Below are 18,581 nucleotides of genomic sequence, written 5' to 3'. Positions count from 1 at the left end.
TAATTTTCTATGATATTTTAGCATTTTTCCCTACTGGTTACATCAGTGAAATCAGGTATTTCTTTTCCTCATCATGCCCTACTTCTTGCAGTGTGATGAGATCATTAAAATGGGACACAGCAGGAAGTGACAGTGAATAAGGCAAATTGAAAAGTTAAAGCAACATTTTCTTCAGCTTTTAATGTTGTAAAAAGTTACTATTGGATCTTTTCATATGCTTAAATTGGTAGTTGTCCTTTGCTGTGAAAATAATTCTTTCTTTCTGTCTTTCTTTCCCTTCCTTTTCAGTTGCAGTTAAAAAAAATCCTCCCACTGTTTCTTCCTGAAAAAAACACTCTATTTCCACACATGAATTCTGTCATGACTACTGTCTTGTCTGGGTCCAAAAATCTTCTCTTGGAAATTTGATATTGTGAATACAGACCCAGCAGTAACTCATAGTAAAATTATTTTAAGATTTATTGTTACATTTATTTTTATTTTACATTGATTTTCATTGCATTTGCCTTCAAATCTCTTTTCATAATTGCCTTCTTAGCAGTAGTAGGTAGCCCTGTATATTAATCTAAATATTACATGTACTCTCATAGCTACAATGAGCTACATAGCTCATCGCAACAACCGTGAGAAAAAACAACAACTGATTTTTTTTTCTGCTGTATCTGAGTGTCTATCCCCATAGGAGCTGACTAATCAGTACATAATATGTAAGATACTGTTTTATACTAGCAATAGGCTTTATCTGAGGGCTGCAAAGTTTTCATGCAGTCTTGCAGTAAAATATGCTTAAAAAGCATGGCTATGATGACAGAGTAAGAAAACGACAATAATACAGACCACCAGCAATAAGCAAGAGGAGTGGGAGGAGGGAGCTGGTGGCTGAGGGAATGTCGGGTCTTGGGTTAAGGACACAACACCTGGGAGTGAGTGGATGGAGTATGTGGATACAGAGAAGCTAAATAATGGAGCGGAAACTATTCCAGTGGAAATGCTGGACACCACAGGGAGCTTACCCAAGGCATCCATTGTTCATTGAACTCTGTTGAAATTCAAGATTAGCATCTTCCATAATATTAATACTAGTTCTCCAGGAGTTAACTATGTAGTCCTATGTATTCTCAACTAGTCACACAAGAAAGTCAGTTCAAGAGGGAACTTTAACTTGTTTTTTTAAATGCTTCTTTTCAGAAAGGCTGAGTGAGTTATTTTCTGAAACTTCCTACCTGTTGTCCTTGGAGACAAAAAAAAAAGAGCTTTCTTTAGATTAAACAGTTAACTCTTAGATCACTAGAACTTCATGAGACACATTCTGCCCTAAGCAACTAACTGCAAATAAATACTACAAGCCGATGAAAGCGCCCTTTCAGGAGCAACCAAATTCATTCAATACTTGATGTGAAATCTTGACGTCAAAACACTTAGTCTAAGTAGGAATTTACAGTACAGTCAAAATCTATATTTAAATTCTCTGCATAAACAAGCTATCAAATATTAATTGCAGAAATGGTCCTGATGGGATGTTGCTGTCCTTTAGCTTGCAGACTTCAAGCCAAGCCAGAGCAGACATTCATCACACATGATCCTCATTTAATGCAGGAGCAATAATTCAGCCAAACTCTCTGATAATCAGAGAAGGGACTCGTACTTAAAGCTCTTTCAACTGGCTCAGCTGAAGAGGCTTTAAATTCTTACAGAAGGATTAGTAACAAGTAACTATGGGTAAAAAAAGGAGCATAATAATATCTGATACTTATGTTTTCTCTGGTAAAAAGCTGACTATGAACCCTTCACAGTCTAAATTAGTCCACTTTCATGGAGCTTCTCATCAAACTAAAGGAAAATACTTAAACCTCTAGTCAGTAGTCACTAATATGACAGTTCAGATGTTGCAATATTTTTGTGAAATCTTGCTCTATCTTAATTCTTTAATCTCCACATAGACTCATGTCAAAGAGTGGCCACAAATACTTAAGAAAGTGATATACTTGGATACCTCTGTCTGTCTATACTTTCAACAAATGCTTTCAAATTGCAAGAAACACCTTTCTTAAGCAGGTTCTTAATGAAGTTTGTAACTAAAAATAATACTTCTGAGGACAAAAGTCCTAGAGTTTCTTAAAGTTAAAAGATCTCATGCTCAATAAGGAAAGAATTTCTGTACATTCTGTTGCTATGCACTGAAGGTCCTCTGAGATTAAATGCTAACAGACAAAGAATAAATTCAGTTGGTTGTATTGAATCTTTTCTCTTGCTGATAGCCATTGCTATAGGCTGTACAGTTATAAACTGAACTCTGCATTAGAAATGCTTGCAGCCTGTGGGGTTTTAGGGTGATATCAGTCATTTCCACCTATGTGCTTGGACTAGTACACTAGCAATTTCTTCCATACTTCGAAATACCCATGGGTAATCTGTAGGTGTATACATACTCACCTTGAGATCTGAAAAGATGCCCCTTTTTGTTTGTTTGTTTTAATCTTGAGAAATTCAGCAAAATAATCAATTATCTGTTCATACTCACACCTACCTACATACTGTCACTATACTGAGAGATTAAGAAATGCAGTATTTCTCCAAAATCGTGTGTTCTTGCTTATCATACATACCTAAAGGAGTATGCCTGGCTACTGGGATACAGGACTGAATTCCCTGACACGTTTTTGGATCCCAGCTATGAAATGAACAAGATAGGCAGCAGTGGAAGATTTTCATAGACTTTATAGCAGCTGAAGTGGGATGGGGACTGAAAAATGCTTCCCCAATATTGCATTCTTTTATCTGCTGCTATTAATAAAGGCATTTATATTTGCAGGTACAGAAATTAAAGGCAGAATCAAAAAGGTTGACCTAACTTTGAGAGTTAAATTTTGAACATTTAAAATGTTTTTGATGAAGTCATCCTTAAATCTCTGTGTTAGTAAATAGTAAGCAATTTTTCTCTATTATCTTCATGTTATTTTGTTTAGAAAGCCCGAATAAAACTTTTGACATGATTTAATTAAGACAAACACATCTCTTTTTGTAACATATTTGAAACTTCTTTTCCTGATTTTTTTAATTTTGTCAAAAATCAGTAAAATAACATTCCTCATTCACAAGTCAAATTGACAACTTTAAAGGTTGAAATTTCCTATTTTTGTAGTATTTAAGGAAGAGCAAAGAATGGTAAAACTCATGGATTTACATTTGAAACTGAATTTTGTTTTTTATTATATACCAATAGATGTAAAAGAAAATCTTAAATCTGCATTAGAGTTTTTTTTTTTTTAATGAGTAAAGCAAGATAGAAATGACTAAAGTGTTAAAAAAATGAAATACTGTAGTAAGACAGAATCTAATCAACTGCATTACATTAATAAGTATTAAAACTAGAAATATAGAGGAAAGAAAGAGTCACTACTAATTCTAAATTATATATGGTAGAAAATTCACAGACTCAGGCAAAACTGAGATGTCAATCTCTGGCTCCAGTACCTTTTCTAAAACAAAAATAAAACAAGCAAGAGGAGACTTGAGTGATATTTAAATGATTAGGTAAATATTTAGGAAACCCGCGAAATGCATGGAATGAATTATAAAGAAAACTTTGGAAAATTTGACAGTAGTTTGCCCTCTGACATAAAACCTGGAGAAAATCTAACAAAATCTGTCATTATATCAAATTTATTAATTGCAGTAGATCCTTGCTTATTACTTAGATCCTAAATAGTCTCTTCCCCTTTTATCTAAACTTCTACAGTGTCTTCCTCTTTTTTCTGCAGGTATTTCTGGAGTTGATATGTGCTCTCAAGTTGTCAGACGTATTGTAGCTAGAAAGTGAACCAGTATAGGTGAATGGGTCTCTGCCAGAGCACCATTTTTAAGAAGGCAAGAGTCCTCTTACAGTAACATTGGTAATAATCTGCCTGCAGTTTCAAAGCTGCAGCCTGTTGATAGCAAGGTCATATAACTTTGTAAAATGTTATACCCAGCTTTGAGTTTTGTCCACACTAAATAATAAATATTCCTACATGGGCAATATATTGAGACTGACTAGTGAAGTCCCTGAAAGAAATATTGCTTTTCACACTGTGTTTTTGATACAACATTTCTCTTATAATCATAGTGTGCTTCTTAGCGTGGTTGGCAAAAACAATACTCAGCGGTGCCTCCTTGTTATCTGAACTAAGTTATTACTGTTTAGCCTAACATACACATCACAGCAAATCTTGAATCAGCAAGGTGGTATTAACATTTTACACAATACTGCTACTGTTAGTTGTTGTAGATGCAGGTTTTAAATGCTTGAGAGTTCTGAATGCCTGTGTTCTTCAACTCTCTACACTGTTTCAAGAGCTATAATTAGGCAATATGAAGGCATTAACTAGAAAAGGGAACTTTTTTTCATTCTAATAACATTCAAACTGTTGTTAGAGGCTCTCTCAAAGCACAGAAAAGAGGAAAAAAATAATGTACTAGCAATGCAACGTCAGTTTGTTTTTCTAAGTGAGAACGCTCTAGTAAATGTCACATATAGTAGCAGGAACAAAAAACCCCAATATCACTAGAATAAAGGTTTAATTCCAATTTGATATATGCTATTGTGCAGTTGTTCAAAGTGTTCTGTTGAAACAAATTTCTGATTTACTGTGAAGGTCAGGAAAAATGTTATGGTATTTCCAATGAAAAATGTTTGTGGGCATGGACAGAATTTTTAAGGTACTTCATTTAAAGAACCAGACAAACAAAAACGGTAATTAATTTCTCATTTATGGTGATGTTGAAACATATTCACTTACAGGAAATGGTCATTTTGCTGTTTTCTATTTAGAAAGTTTTAAAAATGTGAGATTTCAGCCCAGTTCTGGGTAGGAAGTATTTTAAAATCTCCATATTATTCTAGGAATAGAAAAACTTTATTTCTCAGACTTTTGCTAATTGGTCTTGCTGTCTTACTTTTTGTTTTGGTGGTGTGTGTTTTTTTTGGGAAGCTGGCATAAAGAGGCATAATCCCAGAAAAATTATATCAAATGAAAGGTCATTAAACCACAAAACCACGTTTGTCACTTGTTGGAGAAGAGCAGTCGAACTCCTTCATTTCACTACCATTGCTTCTACATTCTCTATTTTCTTTTTGGAATGGCTGAGAAAATTGATATAATCCTTCATTTCCTCTCTGAATTGCTTCCTAAACTGACACCATACTATTACAGAGGAGCCACAGGTTCTGTGATGCTCTCTGCAAACTAACTCATGCACAAAACAAGCACCGCACTTACTATGCAGCTATTATTATAGCAAACTCAACTCCCCCACTATAAAAATATATCATCCCCTTAAGTTTAGTAAAAGAAGACTATGATCTTTACTTTGCTCATAGCAGACTCTATAATATGTGAGGAAAACAGCTGAATAATTGGGAAGACTTCAATGGGAGCAACATATGCTCCTGGTGCTTCCTGCTGAGCCTGCTGAAATAGCTTACGGTTGCAAACTCCAACTTTCTGCGGAAAAGTGTTACTGCAAAGATGGCAAGTTCTATCCAGCTCTGACAAATAGAGGACTGTCATGCCTGAGCTGAAGAGTAGTGGGAGCCTGCTTGCAAATTATTGTGATTCAGTTGTGATTGTGACTGGCATGCACAGAAAGATCAATCTCAACACAGTGCAGCTTAAGTAAAACTGTTTTATGAGCCAAGTAATGGGGAAAAATAATTTAGCTGTGAGTAAAGAATGTGAATTGTAATAGTGAACTGAAAAAATGTTACTAGATATTGAAGACCCAGGACTGTCAAAGCAAAAGTTTGGGAAAAAAAAAAAACAAGACTTGCATGAATGCACCAACTGGCTTTAAGCAGTATTTACACACAAGCATATATAATGAGAACAGGTAAAAGAAAACAAATAGAATGAAAGCTATTAATGAGTAACCATTTTGCCTGTTATAATTTTCACAAATATATTTATTGTAATTTCCCCCCCCCGTCTTACTTGTCCTCCTATTGTTACACATAAAGTTTTCTCCCCTTATTTAAAGCACAGTCAATAAAAGAGCTGATTTGACACTCAACAAATGTGAGAGGGTACAGAGAGACAGAAAAGTGGCTGGAAATGTGGAAAGGAGGGAGGAATACAAGCTCTTGCAAAGGATCTTTCCTTGACAGTGACAAATCCACATTTAGGAGATTCCTGGCCCTCCTACAGTAGGACTCATGCCACTACTAATTGTGCATATTGCTGTTTCCCAAATGAAGGACAAGCCATGCAAGTCTTAGGTTTTTTTGTAAGTTGCTTTTTTTTTTTTTTTTCCTGATAAATAGTGATTTTGACCAAAATTACCAACCATAAGATACATATATCAAGTGATAGCAAACATAGAAATAAGTGACATAAATTAGCATAAATGGAACCTACAGTTGGCAGTTGAGTGTTTCAGGCAGACATAGAATGTTAGCCCGTTGATAGACTGTGGTGGGTTGACCCTGCCTGGATGCCAGGTGTCCACTAAAGCCACTCTATCACTCCCCTCCTCAACTGGACAGAAGACAGAAAATATAATGAGAGTCTCATGGATTGAGATAAGGGCAGGGTGATCACTCAGCAAGTACCATCACAGGAAAAACAGACTCAACTCAGGGAAATTAATTTAATTTATTACCAATCAAATCAGAGTAGGATAATGAGAAACTAACCACAAATCTTACAACACCTCCCCCTCGCTTCCCTTCTTCCCATGCTAAACTTGTGATTTCTCTGCCTCTACCTCTTGAGCAGCGCAGGGACATGAGGAATAGGGGTTGTGGTCTGTTCATCACATGTGATCTGTGCCATTCCTCCCTCCTCAGGGGGAGGAATTCTCACACTCTTCCCTTCCTCCAGTGTGGGGTCCATCCTATGGAAGGCAGTCCTCCACAAACTTCTCCAACGTGAGACCTTTCCATGGGCTACAGATCTTCATGGGGTGCATAAACCTGAGTTTATGATAATTATTCTGTCAAAATTAGGATCCTATTCCCAGGGACACTGCATCTCCATACTAGATATCTCTGTTCCTCTAAACTATGGGCTTCTGTCTCCCAATGTTGTCCAGTGCCCAGACTTCCTTAATTATCTTAGCCATATTATTCTACAGGAATCTTTATTCACTTGCTGTATGCTGTTACTAAGTTTTTAACTAAGATATATTTTAATTTATTGTTGTAAAGGCCTAACTTCTTTTGATTATATTTCCTGAAATTTCTTGATTCCCATTTCTCACCTGTGGAACTGACAATGTCACCTACTTCATCTTCCCTCCCAGACCATTAGTCCCAGCCACATCCCCTTATTCACCTAGTCTACGTCTCAGCTTCCTACTGTTTTCCTCCTTATCTTTTCTGAGGCTTAGCTGAGCAGGATGCACGATTATTCCTGCAGCATAGGAACTGCAGAAACCAAGGGAAAAATGGTGAGAAGGTATGGAGGTAATAAATCCTGCAACACCCACGCTTGTCACTTTTGCTCAGGAAGTGCAAGAGTAGCTGTAGCAACACTTCCACATGTACAGCACTTACAGGATCATTTCTGTGCTCACTCTAGGGTTCCCAAAAGAGATTTCAAATAGAAGAAGTCAGGAGTAGTTGACACTTCTTCTGGGCTACTGTTACACCTCTCCTAGCTCTTCTCTAGCCCTAGATGATAAAATTAATGCATGTGTCTATGTATTTTCTCCATTGGTCAGGGAAAGACTTGACATCTTGCTGAAATTTCCCACAAGCTTGCAGTTCTTAATAGCTGGATTGGAAGACCTGCTGGAAAGCACCATGACACTTTTCCCTGGGTTTCCTTTATTTGAACATCAGAAATGGAAGGGACAGTGTGAGCCCAGTTCTTTGTCTCAGTTCTTTGACACACTGCCAGACCACGGGGGTACCAAATGCCCAGATTCAAGAACTGGGAATATCACTTTTTTTTTTTTTTTTGATAAAGACACAGCCTAAGCAATTTTTCCAGAGGAAAAACTGCAGTTTAAGAAATTGAAGTGGTCATTAAGAAAGCATTAAAATGTTTCTATTATGAGATAAAAAAAAAAAAAATTAATCTTTCAAGTCACCACTGTGTGCAGACACATGACTTTTAGAGCTCAGATTCAAGCTATAAATGAAACTGTTATTACTTGATATACAAATCTGAAGAAAAATTATAATCATGTCTTCCAAATTTGTAATATTATCTCTGTAGTAGCTGACCATATTTATGGCTTAGGCAATATGCATTATTTTACTACTATATATTAACATTTATTTATGGCAGTGTAATGTAATTTAAGTTGATGAGTTCTTGTCATCTTTATAAAGTATTGTTTTATGTTTGTGAGTTCTAGAAAGAGAAGATGAAAAAAACCCTCAAGACTACATAGTCCTATTTATTTATTTATTTATTTATTTATTTATTTATTTATTGATTGATTGATTTTTAGTTATGCGAAGCACAGAGACTTTTCTTTTTCTTCTCTATTGCGTTATCACCTTCTGGGTTTGTCAGATTTTAAACTGATAATTCTGTGGTGTTCATCACTCTTTTGTATGTAAGGAAACATATTATTTCCTAGTATTTTTTTTCTCTGTAATTATAAGATAAATTAATTTATGAACATATATCTCTGAAGGATAAAGGTAAAATGTTATGCTGTGGAAGAAATTTATGCAAATTCAATGTGTGTTTAAACTTTATTATAATATAGAGGGGAATGATACTGATTTTTTCCCCTTTAAAAACCTGTGCCACTTAGTACAATGCACTTGCATAAGTGTTTGCAACTTTATGACTTAGCATTTCCTACAGAAAATTGTTCTGTCTTTCACCAAATGCCCACCCTTCGACATACACATCTATGCATCTGATATGTGAGCAGAATTATATGTAGCTTGGCAATTAACTTGGATTTATCTCATTCAAACTCCTCCTGTCCTGCCCATCCTGTTTAAAGGATGAGGAAGCTCTGGGGAGCACACACAGGTTATTGGGCACTACAGCAGTTCTGTGAACCCTGTCCTTCACTTGTTGTCTAGCAGTCTTAACAAGGAAGGAACAGTCAAGGTAGAGATCCTGAGGTCTACCCATCACTTACTGTTGGAAGCTATTTCCCATGTGAAATAAGTTAATAAAGTTGCAGTATAATTAAGCCACATTTCATATTTTCTTTTATCTCTTGGCAAAGCATTGTAACTAATTGTGTAGTTTTTAGACTGTAAAAACTTTCTATGTTTGTTTATTTGCAATAGAGTCACACTATTTTCTGGTTATTTGCCAATCATTAGATAGTATGTCTCGAAAAGTGTCTATGAAGTTACTTGGTAACAAATTGCAAAAATGGGTTATACACTTTCCTCTCCAAATGTTTAACATGTTTCCAAGAGACAGTGATTATTTTTTTAACTATTTCCTTTGGAGAAATAAAAGTACATCGTGATTTTTTGAAGCTGTCTATCGCTCCCAGTGCTCAGGGATGTTTAAAGTACAAAACACTGCTGATTGTCAGATTACAAATTGATTCATATGTTATCATTGTAATGTGAGACAGCGGAACTGAAGTGTAGCAGGCAAACAGAATAAAGGCTTCCGAGCAGACTCCCTGGCTTTTCTTTTCATGTCATATGGACTTGCATTCATTGTTTAAAGAAAGATCTTTCATACTGTATTTTTTCACACGTAAACAATGAGCTTTTAAAAATTTGGATACAACAAAACTGATATCTTGAACTGATAAATCCCATGCTTAGATAAAAAGAAACAAACAAACAAAAAAATAGAATGTCAACATTAAAAAAAAATATAGTACATAAACTTTTGTTTAACTTCTAAATAGTCTTAAATAATGTGAATGGATTATTTTCAAATTGATTGATTTGTTAATCTGTTAGATAACCTCGATATTTAATTTTGTCTTCACTGAGTCAATGGGAACTTTATTGTATATTTTAGCAGGCCAGAATTCATCTTGAGATCTGCAGACCCTTCTTTTCCTTTCCAAATCAAGATTTTGAGCCTTTGAAATTAGTAGATGAATTCCTTCTATACAGGACATTGATTCTCGTGTTGGTTGTCTACTTAAAACATGATTTTCCTGAACTTTATTTTCTATCTTCTCCACTTAGTACTATAACCTATGAATGTAAAAGGTTCTCTGGATTTGAACATAGATGATTAATGTGTGCAGTTCCCATAGGATCAAAATTTCATAATGTATTGATTTGCTCTATATTTCCTCTGATAGAAAAATGTCCCTGTAGGAAATAGAAGACAGTACATGATTCCCAACGTGAAGCATAATTCACTAGTAAATGCAGGAAAAAGTCCTAAAATAAGCACTTTTCAATATGGAGACAGATGGCCACATCACTTGGCAAGCATTCAGCTTTTTTTCCCTGACATGCTTAAATAAACTTTATCAAACAATAGACAGGGATAAAAATCAAGGTAGTCTTAAATTTATCTAAAACAAAATAGCAGGCTGCTGTAGAAGTGTCCTATAAATAACAATAATGAGGTGTTGAACAAAAGTCAATAATGTGGAGAGTTTTTCTACTGGATTGTAGAAATATACATATATATATTTCTTTTTTCTTGTAATGAAATGTTCTGTCCTCTTTCCCAGCTCAGAACTCAACATACTGTTTATATACCTGGCACAGTGTACAATGATTAGAGACAAACCCAGATGGCCGTATTTTTCCTTGTCTTGTTTATTTAGGTGATGGATAGATGAGTCCCAACTTTACCTATCAATCTGACTGTAATTATTTATGTTCTACTGTGAATTTTTGCATGCAAATACTCATGCATGTACACACAAATACAAACAGAAGTAAACTGATTCTTTCCCATTCTTCCTCAGGCTTAGAAAGAATTGCAAGAGATTCAGCCTATGAGCAAGAAGGAAAAGTTCAGTTTGTAATTGATGCAGTATATTCCATGGCCTATGCACTGCACAACATGCATAAAGATCTCTGTCCTGGATATATTGGTCTATGTCCGAGGATGAGCACAATTGATGGTAAAGAGCTACTTACTTATATCCGGGCAGTAAACTTCAATGGTAAGTTACATGTACTCTTTCCACGTCTTCCCCACCTCCCCTCTCTGGCTCTTTTCTTTCAATGTTTCAGAAGCGACAAGATGTGTTTTCTTCTTTATATAAAGTGCTTTAAGGCACAGTGGAAAACAGGATTAGAAGCAATTCTCATTTAATCAGAACTGTGAGGTTTTTCCACCTGCTTTGAAACCTCAAATGTATTTTTTGTCTTAACATTAAGCTGCTCCCAAAAGAGGCAGATGTTAAAATAATCTGTTGATCAAAATATTCTGGTGAAAAGCTGCTATTACAGAAACAAGTTGAGGACTCATGCAGTCCTACTGACAGATTAAAATCCTTTGACAAAGGTTGTTTATGTTTTTGCAAGAGAATGAATTGAAAAAAATACCCTTTTGAAAATGGCCTTCTGAAATCACTGTTAACAATTTCCTTACAAAAGTGAATAGTGAGGATTTGGTTTTCAATTTGCATATTTGAATCTCAATTAAAACACTCACTAGCAATTCCAACTTCTTTTCCATTTCATTGTTTTTCACTTGGTGATTTAGTGAGCTTCAACAAAACTGCAATATATATTTTTAAACACTAGTACATAATATTCTGTGCAGCTGGGATCTGCCTGCTGGGGAAATGTTGTTACAGATGCTTATGCTGTTAACAGTAGAGGCCAATAAAGAACAGGATTAATTTATGAATGTAGAATTAAAAAGGGTAGAACCTACCTGATCATGAAATAAAGTTCCTGGAAATATACATTATTTCGTGAAAGTCAGAATTATTGTAGGCTGTATTTACCATTCTTTTACAAAGAAATAGAACAGTGTTCTTTGTTGTGTTTTGTTGTTCTTTTATTTTTTTCCCTCTACATGATGGTAACTCACATTCTAGACATACCCTCTAACTATATAGAGAGAAGCACTGTCTATCACAATTTATTCCAATGACCTCAGCTGCCAGCCTTTTTGAAAAAAGCACAAGGTCATTTTGAATTTAGCTTCTGAGTGGAAGCTTTTTTTTTTGCTTTAGGTAATGTACCAGACCTTCTGGTTGGTATGAATGTTGGCTGTAGTTCACAGCTTTTTCCTCTTCTAAACCTTTTTTATTCCTATGCAATTTTCATGAAAAGGGAATCCCTGACTACAGGAATATAAAGATAGAAGGAGTTTAAATGATTCTTTAATGATTTTAAAGAAAACCTGGAACAAAATATCTTGCTGGCAAATGGGAATTGTTGTTGTGATGACAAAGGAAGGCGGCATATTGTGAGGTTTGCAGTGATAATTATCTACATTTCCAGTAGATATTCTTCTGGGTCTATGTCATTAAAGCACAAAGAAAGTGATCTATTTTCATTTTCTGAGCATGAAAGTTTAGAGTAAAAAGATAAGCTGTACATTTTATATGAAATCTTTCTCTGCCTGGATTGTTTCATCAATACATGTCATGATTTCTCTGGCTAAGTATTGCAACAAGAAGAGATGAAAGAGTGGGATAAAGTAGTTTAGACACTAATGAAAAAGTATCTGCTTTTGAACTAGTAATTTACTGAAATAGAGGGAAAAAAAAAAAGAAAAAAAAAAGAGAAACATTTCTGTGAGGTTAGCTTTCCATCCCATGGGATCTGTTAACTCCTCCCTGTACTCAGCTAGTCCATATTATGCATAGGTGTACCAATTTTTCAGGTGCATTATATGCCCAAATATTTCATTCTTTTTGTGTCATGCATTAGGAGGCACAAGCAGAGTACTGTCTATAACTCTTTGCCTTTTCCTGTTAATTCCAAATTCCTGTTCCTCAGGACAGCACTGCCACTGTATCCGGTTTGGTTTATGGAGGTAAATACTTACATAGATTCACAGAATCACAGAATGTTAGGGATTGGAAGGGACCTCAAAAGATCATCTAGTCCAATCCCCCTGCCGGAGCAGGAACACCTAGATGAGGCTACACAGGAATGTGTCCAGGTGGATTTTGAATGTCTCCAGAGAAGGAGACTCCACAACCTCCCTGGGCAGCCTGTTCCAGTGCTCTGTTACCCTCACTGAGAAGTTTCTTCTCATATTTAAGTGGAACCACCTATGTTCCAGTTTGCGCCCATTACCCCCTGTCTTAACATTGGTTGTCACCGAGAAGAGCCTGGCTCCATCCTCATGACACTCACCCTTCATATATTTATAAACAGTAATGAGGTCACCCCTCAGTCTCCTCCAAACTAAAGAGACCCAGCTCCCTCAGCCTTTCCTCATAAGGGAGATGCTCCACTCCCTTAATCATCTTTGTTGCCCTGCACTGGACTCTCCAGCAGTTCCCTGTCCTTCTGGAACTGAGGGGCCCAGAACTGGACACAATATTCCAGATGTGGTCTCACCTGGGCAAAATAGAGGAGAAGGAGAATGCCTCTCAACCTACTAACCACCCCCCTTCTAATACACCCCAGGATGCCATTGGCCTTCCTGGCCACAAGGGCACAGTGCTGGCTCATGGTCATCCTGTTGTCCACCAGAACCCCCAGGTCCCTTTCCCTTACACTTCTCTCTAATAGGTCATTCCTTAACTTACGCTGGAACCTGGGGATTGCTAGACCTCCTGTGCTGGGAATTGGCAGTAGTACCGTCTGTCAATTTTGACGTACATCCTAGGTTCAGTCATTAATAATGTAGCGTATTAAAAGTGACCTGACAGATGAAAGGAAAACCTGACTTTCACAGCTGTTCAAGGTAGCATTTTTCTCTACTAACAATCACAGGATTGGAGGATTGCTGAAATTGGCAGTGACCTCTGGAGATCACCTACTCCAACACCCCGCACAGATCAGGAACAACCAAATCAGATTACTTAAGACAATGTCCAGCCAGGTTTTAAATATACAGAAGGATGGAAAATCCTTCAAAATTCTCTCTGAGCAATCAGTTCCAGTATTTGATCACCTTCACATAAAAAAAAAAGCTTTTTCTTAAGCTCGAAGATTTTTTCCTGTGTTTAAAATTAAGCCTCTGATTTTCAAGAAGATACAAATTTCTAAATCAAGAAATAACTGGCATTTTTAAGATAGGCAGTTTTATTTTTTATTCATTATCAGTTTCCCCACATGATTCTACCTTCATGCATATTAAAGCAAATTCTCGCTTCTCTTAATTCAGTATATCCTCCTTAACTAAGGTAGTAATGAGGGTCTGCAAGTCCAGTTAATATGCTGTCACATTCAACTTAGTGGGTCTCAGCTCACAAAGTATGACCTGCACTATGGACACCATTCTGCATTATGGAGCATGTTTGCAAGGGGAAGAAAACACACATATTTCTGTTTATTGGAGTAACTGTTTTGTTTTGATTGCAAATAATCACTTTGAAATGTGTTTATTTTTTGTTTACTCTGTTTATTTTTATTTACAAATTATGAAGAAGATTTTTTCTCCTGAAGGATTCATCTCTGTAATATTCCATGACACCATCATGACTGAAGGGTGATCATAACCACCAGCACACAGTGTACTGATGTAATTGATATGACATTTGTTTCTGCTTAGATATTCTTCTACTAGTTATATGTTATATGTAGAAAATCTCACAGTTCAGCGTGATTTTGAAGGGGAAATTTACTTGTACATGAGATTTGACTTACTGCTGAGTGTAGTCTTCTGTTTTATTATCACCTGTGTTTTTCTTAGGACAGCTAGCAAAATGTGGTGTCTAAAAGCAATTGCTTTTCATTTGTGATGGGCAGTTTAATAACTGATTTAATTTCATAGGAAAAGAAACTTCTAACATGTAACTGATACGGCCTATTGCTTCTGTGATCAAAGAACACTTAGAGCTTTCAAAAGTTTCATACTCCTACTTATCTTTGGGTTTCCAAGGCAAAACATGTATTTTGTCACTTTGTGGTGTTCTTATTTTAATAAAGGTGCCACGTTTGAAAGGTTTTTCCCTACCAGTTTTTGTATCCAAACAAAATGAGATATTTACGTGAAACTGGTGTTTCACATTTGAAGATATGTAAAGCAAATAATGTTTCTTTTAATTAGGTTTATAAATGGTGATATGCACGTGTTGTGGCATGATTCAATATGTTCTTGCATCACATCACTCTAGTGTTCTCACTCTAGTTAACTCTATTTTTCTGTCTACAAAAGAAGCAGATGTTTTCTAAGAGGTTTATCCTGGCATGTGCTGAGTGTTTTATAAGTGCTCTGCTGAATTCAATGTAAGTGTTCCTCGTTTAGCAGAAACAGGACTTGAACATGCATTTGTGGTGGACAGAAGTATTTCAAATGTGGTTTTTGTTTGTTTGTTTTAGGAAAATATTTGTTTCTGTATTTCCTCCTGGTTAAAGGAAAAAAAAAAAAAAGAAAAAAGGATGACAACATGGATACAGTGTTATTTTTTGAGTGGTAATAAACCACAAAGTGATAAGACTGATCAGTGTTCCTTCCCCTGTTTTCCCACTACAAAAGTGAAGATCAAAATTTATAGTTAAATTCCAAAGATATTTGTTTATATTGTACATAAAACATTTGATACAGAAGCGAGTACGCTTTTTCTGTATGTGTAGATTTATAGCTAGCATGACATAGCTCTTTTTTGCCTACCTTTAGTCACATATTGGTATTTATATTTACACTAATGCACTGTAATACTTCCAGGGATAAATACCGAGGAAACATCACAAACTAGAACATAATATATTTATAGATATTGCAATATGAGTACCACTTAATCTTAAAGACAAGGGAAGAATTTGACCTATATTCCCATAGATGCATACAGACATCTTATTAACCTTGATGAGCGATGTATCCTGCAAGTGAACCAGGGTACTTGCTACTTTGACACTTTTTTAGGAGGGCAGGGCTAAGCAAGAAGGGAGCAGAGAATAGGTGGGAGCACTGACTCCCCAATGCTGTCAATGCTTAGATAAATGTTATGTCCTTCTGCAGGAGGTCACTGCGACATCACTACCCTCTCCTGGTGAAGAGGAGGCTCTTCTGAGTCTGACTGTACAACCTTTTCTTTAGTCTTCTCTGGGACAAACCAAGCAACTATGTTGCTTGCTGGGTTTTTGTTACAAATCTACAGTAACACTGGAACAGGTTGCCTGGAAAGGTTTTGGATTCTTTATCCTTGGAGATATTCAAACGTGGCTGCAAATGGGCACCCTGGTCTAGCTGAACCTGCTCTAGGCAAAGGGGTTGGACTAGGTGATCTCCAAAAGTCACTTCCCATCTCAGCCATGCTGTGATTCTGTGGCCCTAGCTGGACTTGAAAGAAAATTCTATCACTTACCCTTGCTTTATAATAGCAAATGAACATGTTACCTTTATTCTTCTGGAACGAGTTTCATAGTCTGAGCGGATTAGTAAAATTTGCTGTTATTTAGGTTTCAGATAAGTTAATTAAATGCCTTTGAGAAAATATAATTTTTGGCTACACAGACAACATGTATGTGGCATCAACCCCATGAAAAAAAGGCAAACAAACAAACAAACAAACCCCCCAACAACTAAACAAATACAAAACCAACCAAACAAAAACCCTCCAAAACCCAACCAAAAAAAAAAAAAAAAAAACAAAAAAACCCACACATGCAAAATTTCATCCTGAAAGGGCAGAATGCTATCAGAATATGAAGCAGAAGAATAGAAACTAGCAGACAAACTCAAAATAAGGCATCTACACTTGTAAACTAAAAATTAATGTTCACTCTACATTGTGTTTTTTTTTTTTTTTTTCTGCTAAAGCAGTATATACAAAGAACAGTTGGTTTTGTTCTGTTTTCTTTTTTAAAGAAGAATGGGGTTTCTCATGGAGGATTTTGAAACCTTCAGAGAATCATTATTGTGGAATCAGCCATTTACAAAATTCTTCTTCTCCTGTAATCTTTTGAAGTTGCTAAGACATCAGTCTGTGTAAAACTCTTCTGACTAAATACACAGCTCAGACTGTTTTAAATGTTTTATTGAAGAAAGCTGACACCTCTCTATTCTTTCACTGCATACAAAATCTGCATTTTCAAATCATTATTTATCATTAAAACAGAAGCTTTAAAATGCTGCCTTTTGAGACTGATAAGTTTTGACATTTTTTAAGGCATTAAGCACAATAGAACTAAATGTCCCACTTAAAATGTGCTAGAGCTATGCTTCTAGCTCAGATTTTTAAAAATCTAACTCTCAAGTCTACAACTACCAAGAGAAAAAAAACAAACCTTTTTGAAATAGTTGAAGTTGGACACATCTGTGATTTTTAAACTTATGAATTCCTATTGTCAGTTCATAAATTAGGGGTTTGTACAGTCAGAAACACTTAACATCATATGATGCCACTGGTCCCAAATTCTGACAGGGTTAAAAACTATCTCAGTATAATGGGAGATGATACCAGATCAGTAGATCAGATAGGGGCAAACAAGATTAACAATGAACTGGGAAGGGCTGAACTCTGCTGACCTTGCTAGGATTCACTGTGGTAGCAAAACTAGTTTCACTAATCTGTATTCTGCTGAAGAAATTAAGACACTTCTTTCAGCTGCAGAAGTTGGTGTAGAATGGGTAATGTCTGGTGCAGTTTTATAAAGATCTGTGATGTTTATTCTGTCACAATTTAATCACATGACATAATTCAATGTGTGTTTGTTTGTTTATCTTGGTGATACAGAGAAATGTTTGAAAACGTGGCTAACACTTAAACTAACATAGACTGGAACTCATAAAATCTGAGAATTCAAAAGAAGTCAGTCTTTTAATGTACTTTTGTCATGGTTTTAGAAGTGTCTAATTTGGTTTGTGAATGCACTGGGACTAAGGTAGACCATTTGTAATGAGGAATCCTGATGTCTGTTTTCCCATACCTTTATGTTAAATTAAGAAAAGAGTTGCTACCTTTCTTAATTTATTATTGGGGATGAGCAGGGGGTGATTTCAAATAAGTTCTGCTTTGGCATGCTAAGTATTTTAATGGAATGTACAAGAGACCAAAATTTCACAGTGGCCTGAATCACTTTTAATGGATGTAAGTAGCACATGGTTATAAAGTATGCACGTGCAACAGACAAAGCTTGGAACTGCTCTGATTCTTAGGCACCTCATGAATCCATGTGATTAAAATCCGAGATTATGAAAATGCTGTGAGTGAAAGTAGAAGGTATAACCTAAAAGTAGGTGCAATTTGTAGTTGTACTCTTGTTTATGTACAGATCTTAAGTACTGGTTAATCGAGCAATATATATGCTTCACATACACAATTAGTGATGTAGAATGTGACTGAGGTTGATTCTCTGTTTGGAGGAACAAGGTCTAATTCATAAGGTATTTTAATAATTAATATGTAAAGAGAGATGATGAAGGATTCACCCTCATTACCCATGAAAATTGATTTGCATCTCCCAATAGGTGAAGATATTCAGATACATTACAGTCTTCTAATATGATCAAGTGAAAAACTCAAACAATAGTGAGTAGTACAAATTAATCCTTGCCATTCTGATTGAAAAGGTATATAAAAGTGAAGAAACTGGATCCATAAGGCACGTA

The 18,581-nt window shown here is 35.8% G+C and overlaps 1 protein-coding gene across 6 annotated transcripts in view; it reads left to right on the top strand.

The window, feature by feature from the left end:
* Positions 1 to 18,581, top strand: part of GRM8 (glutamate metabotropic receptor 8) — a 337,236-nt gene that overhangs the window by 199,266 nt on the left and 119,389 nt on the right. For all 6 annotated transcript variants that reach the window (XM_065857875.2, XM_071803378.1, XM_071803380.1 and 3 more), the window contains one exon: positions 10,855 to 11,055. In XM_065857875.2, coding sequence (XP_065713947.1) covers positions 10,855 to 11,055 — 201 coding nt within the window. The remainder of the gene's footprint in view (positions 1 to 10,854; positions 11,056 to 18,581) is intronic.

The sequence above is a fragment of the Patagioenas fasciata genome, chromosome 1 (genome assembly GCF_037038585.1).
Source record: "Patagioenas fasciata isolate bPatFas1 chromosome 1, bPatFas1.hap1, whole genome shotgun sequence".
NCBI lineage: Eukaryota > Metazoa > Chordata > Aves > Columbiformes > Columbidae > Patagioenas > Patagioenas fasciata.
This window is presented reverse-complemented; position numbering and strand designations above follow the sequence as displayed.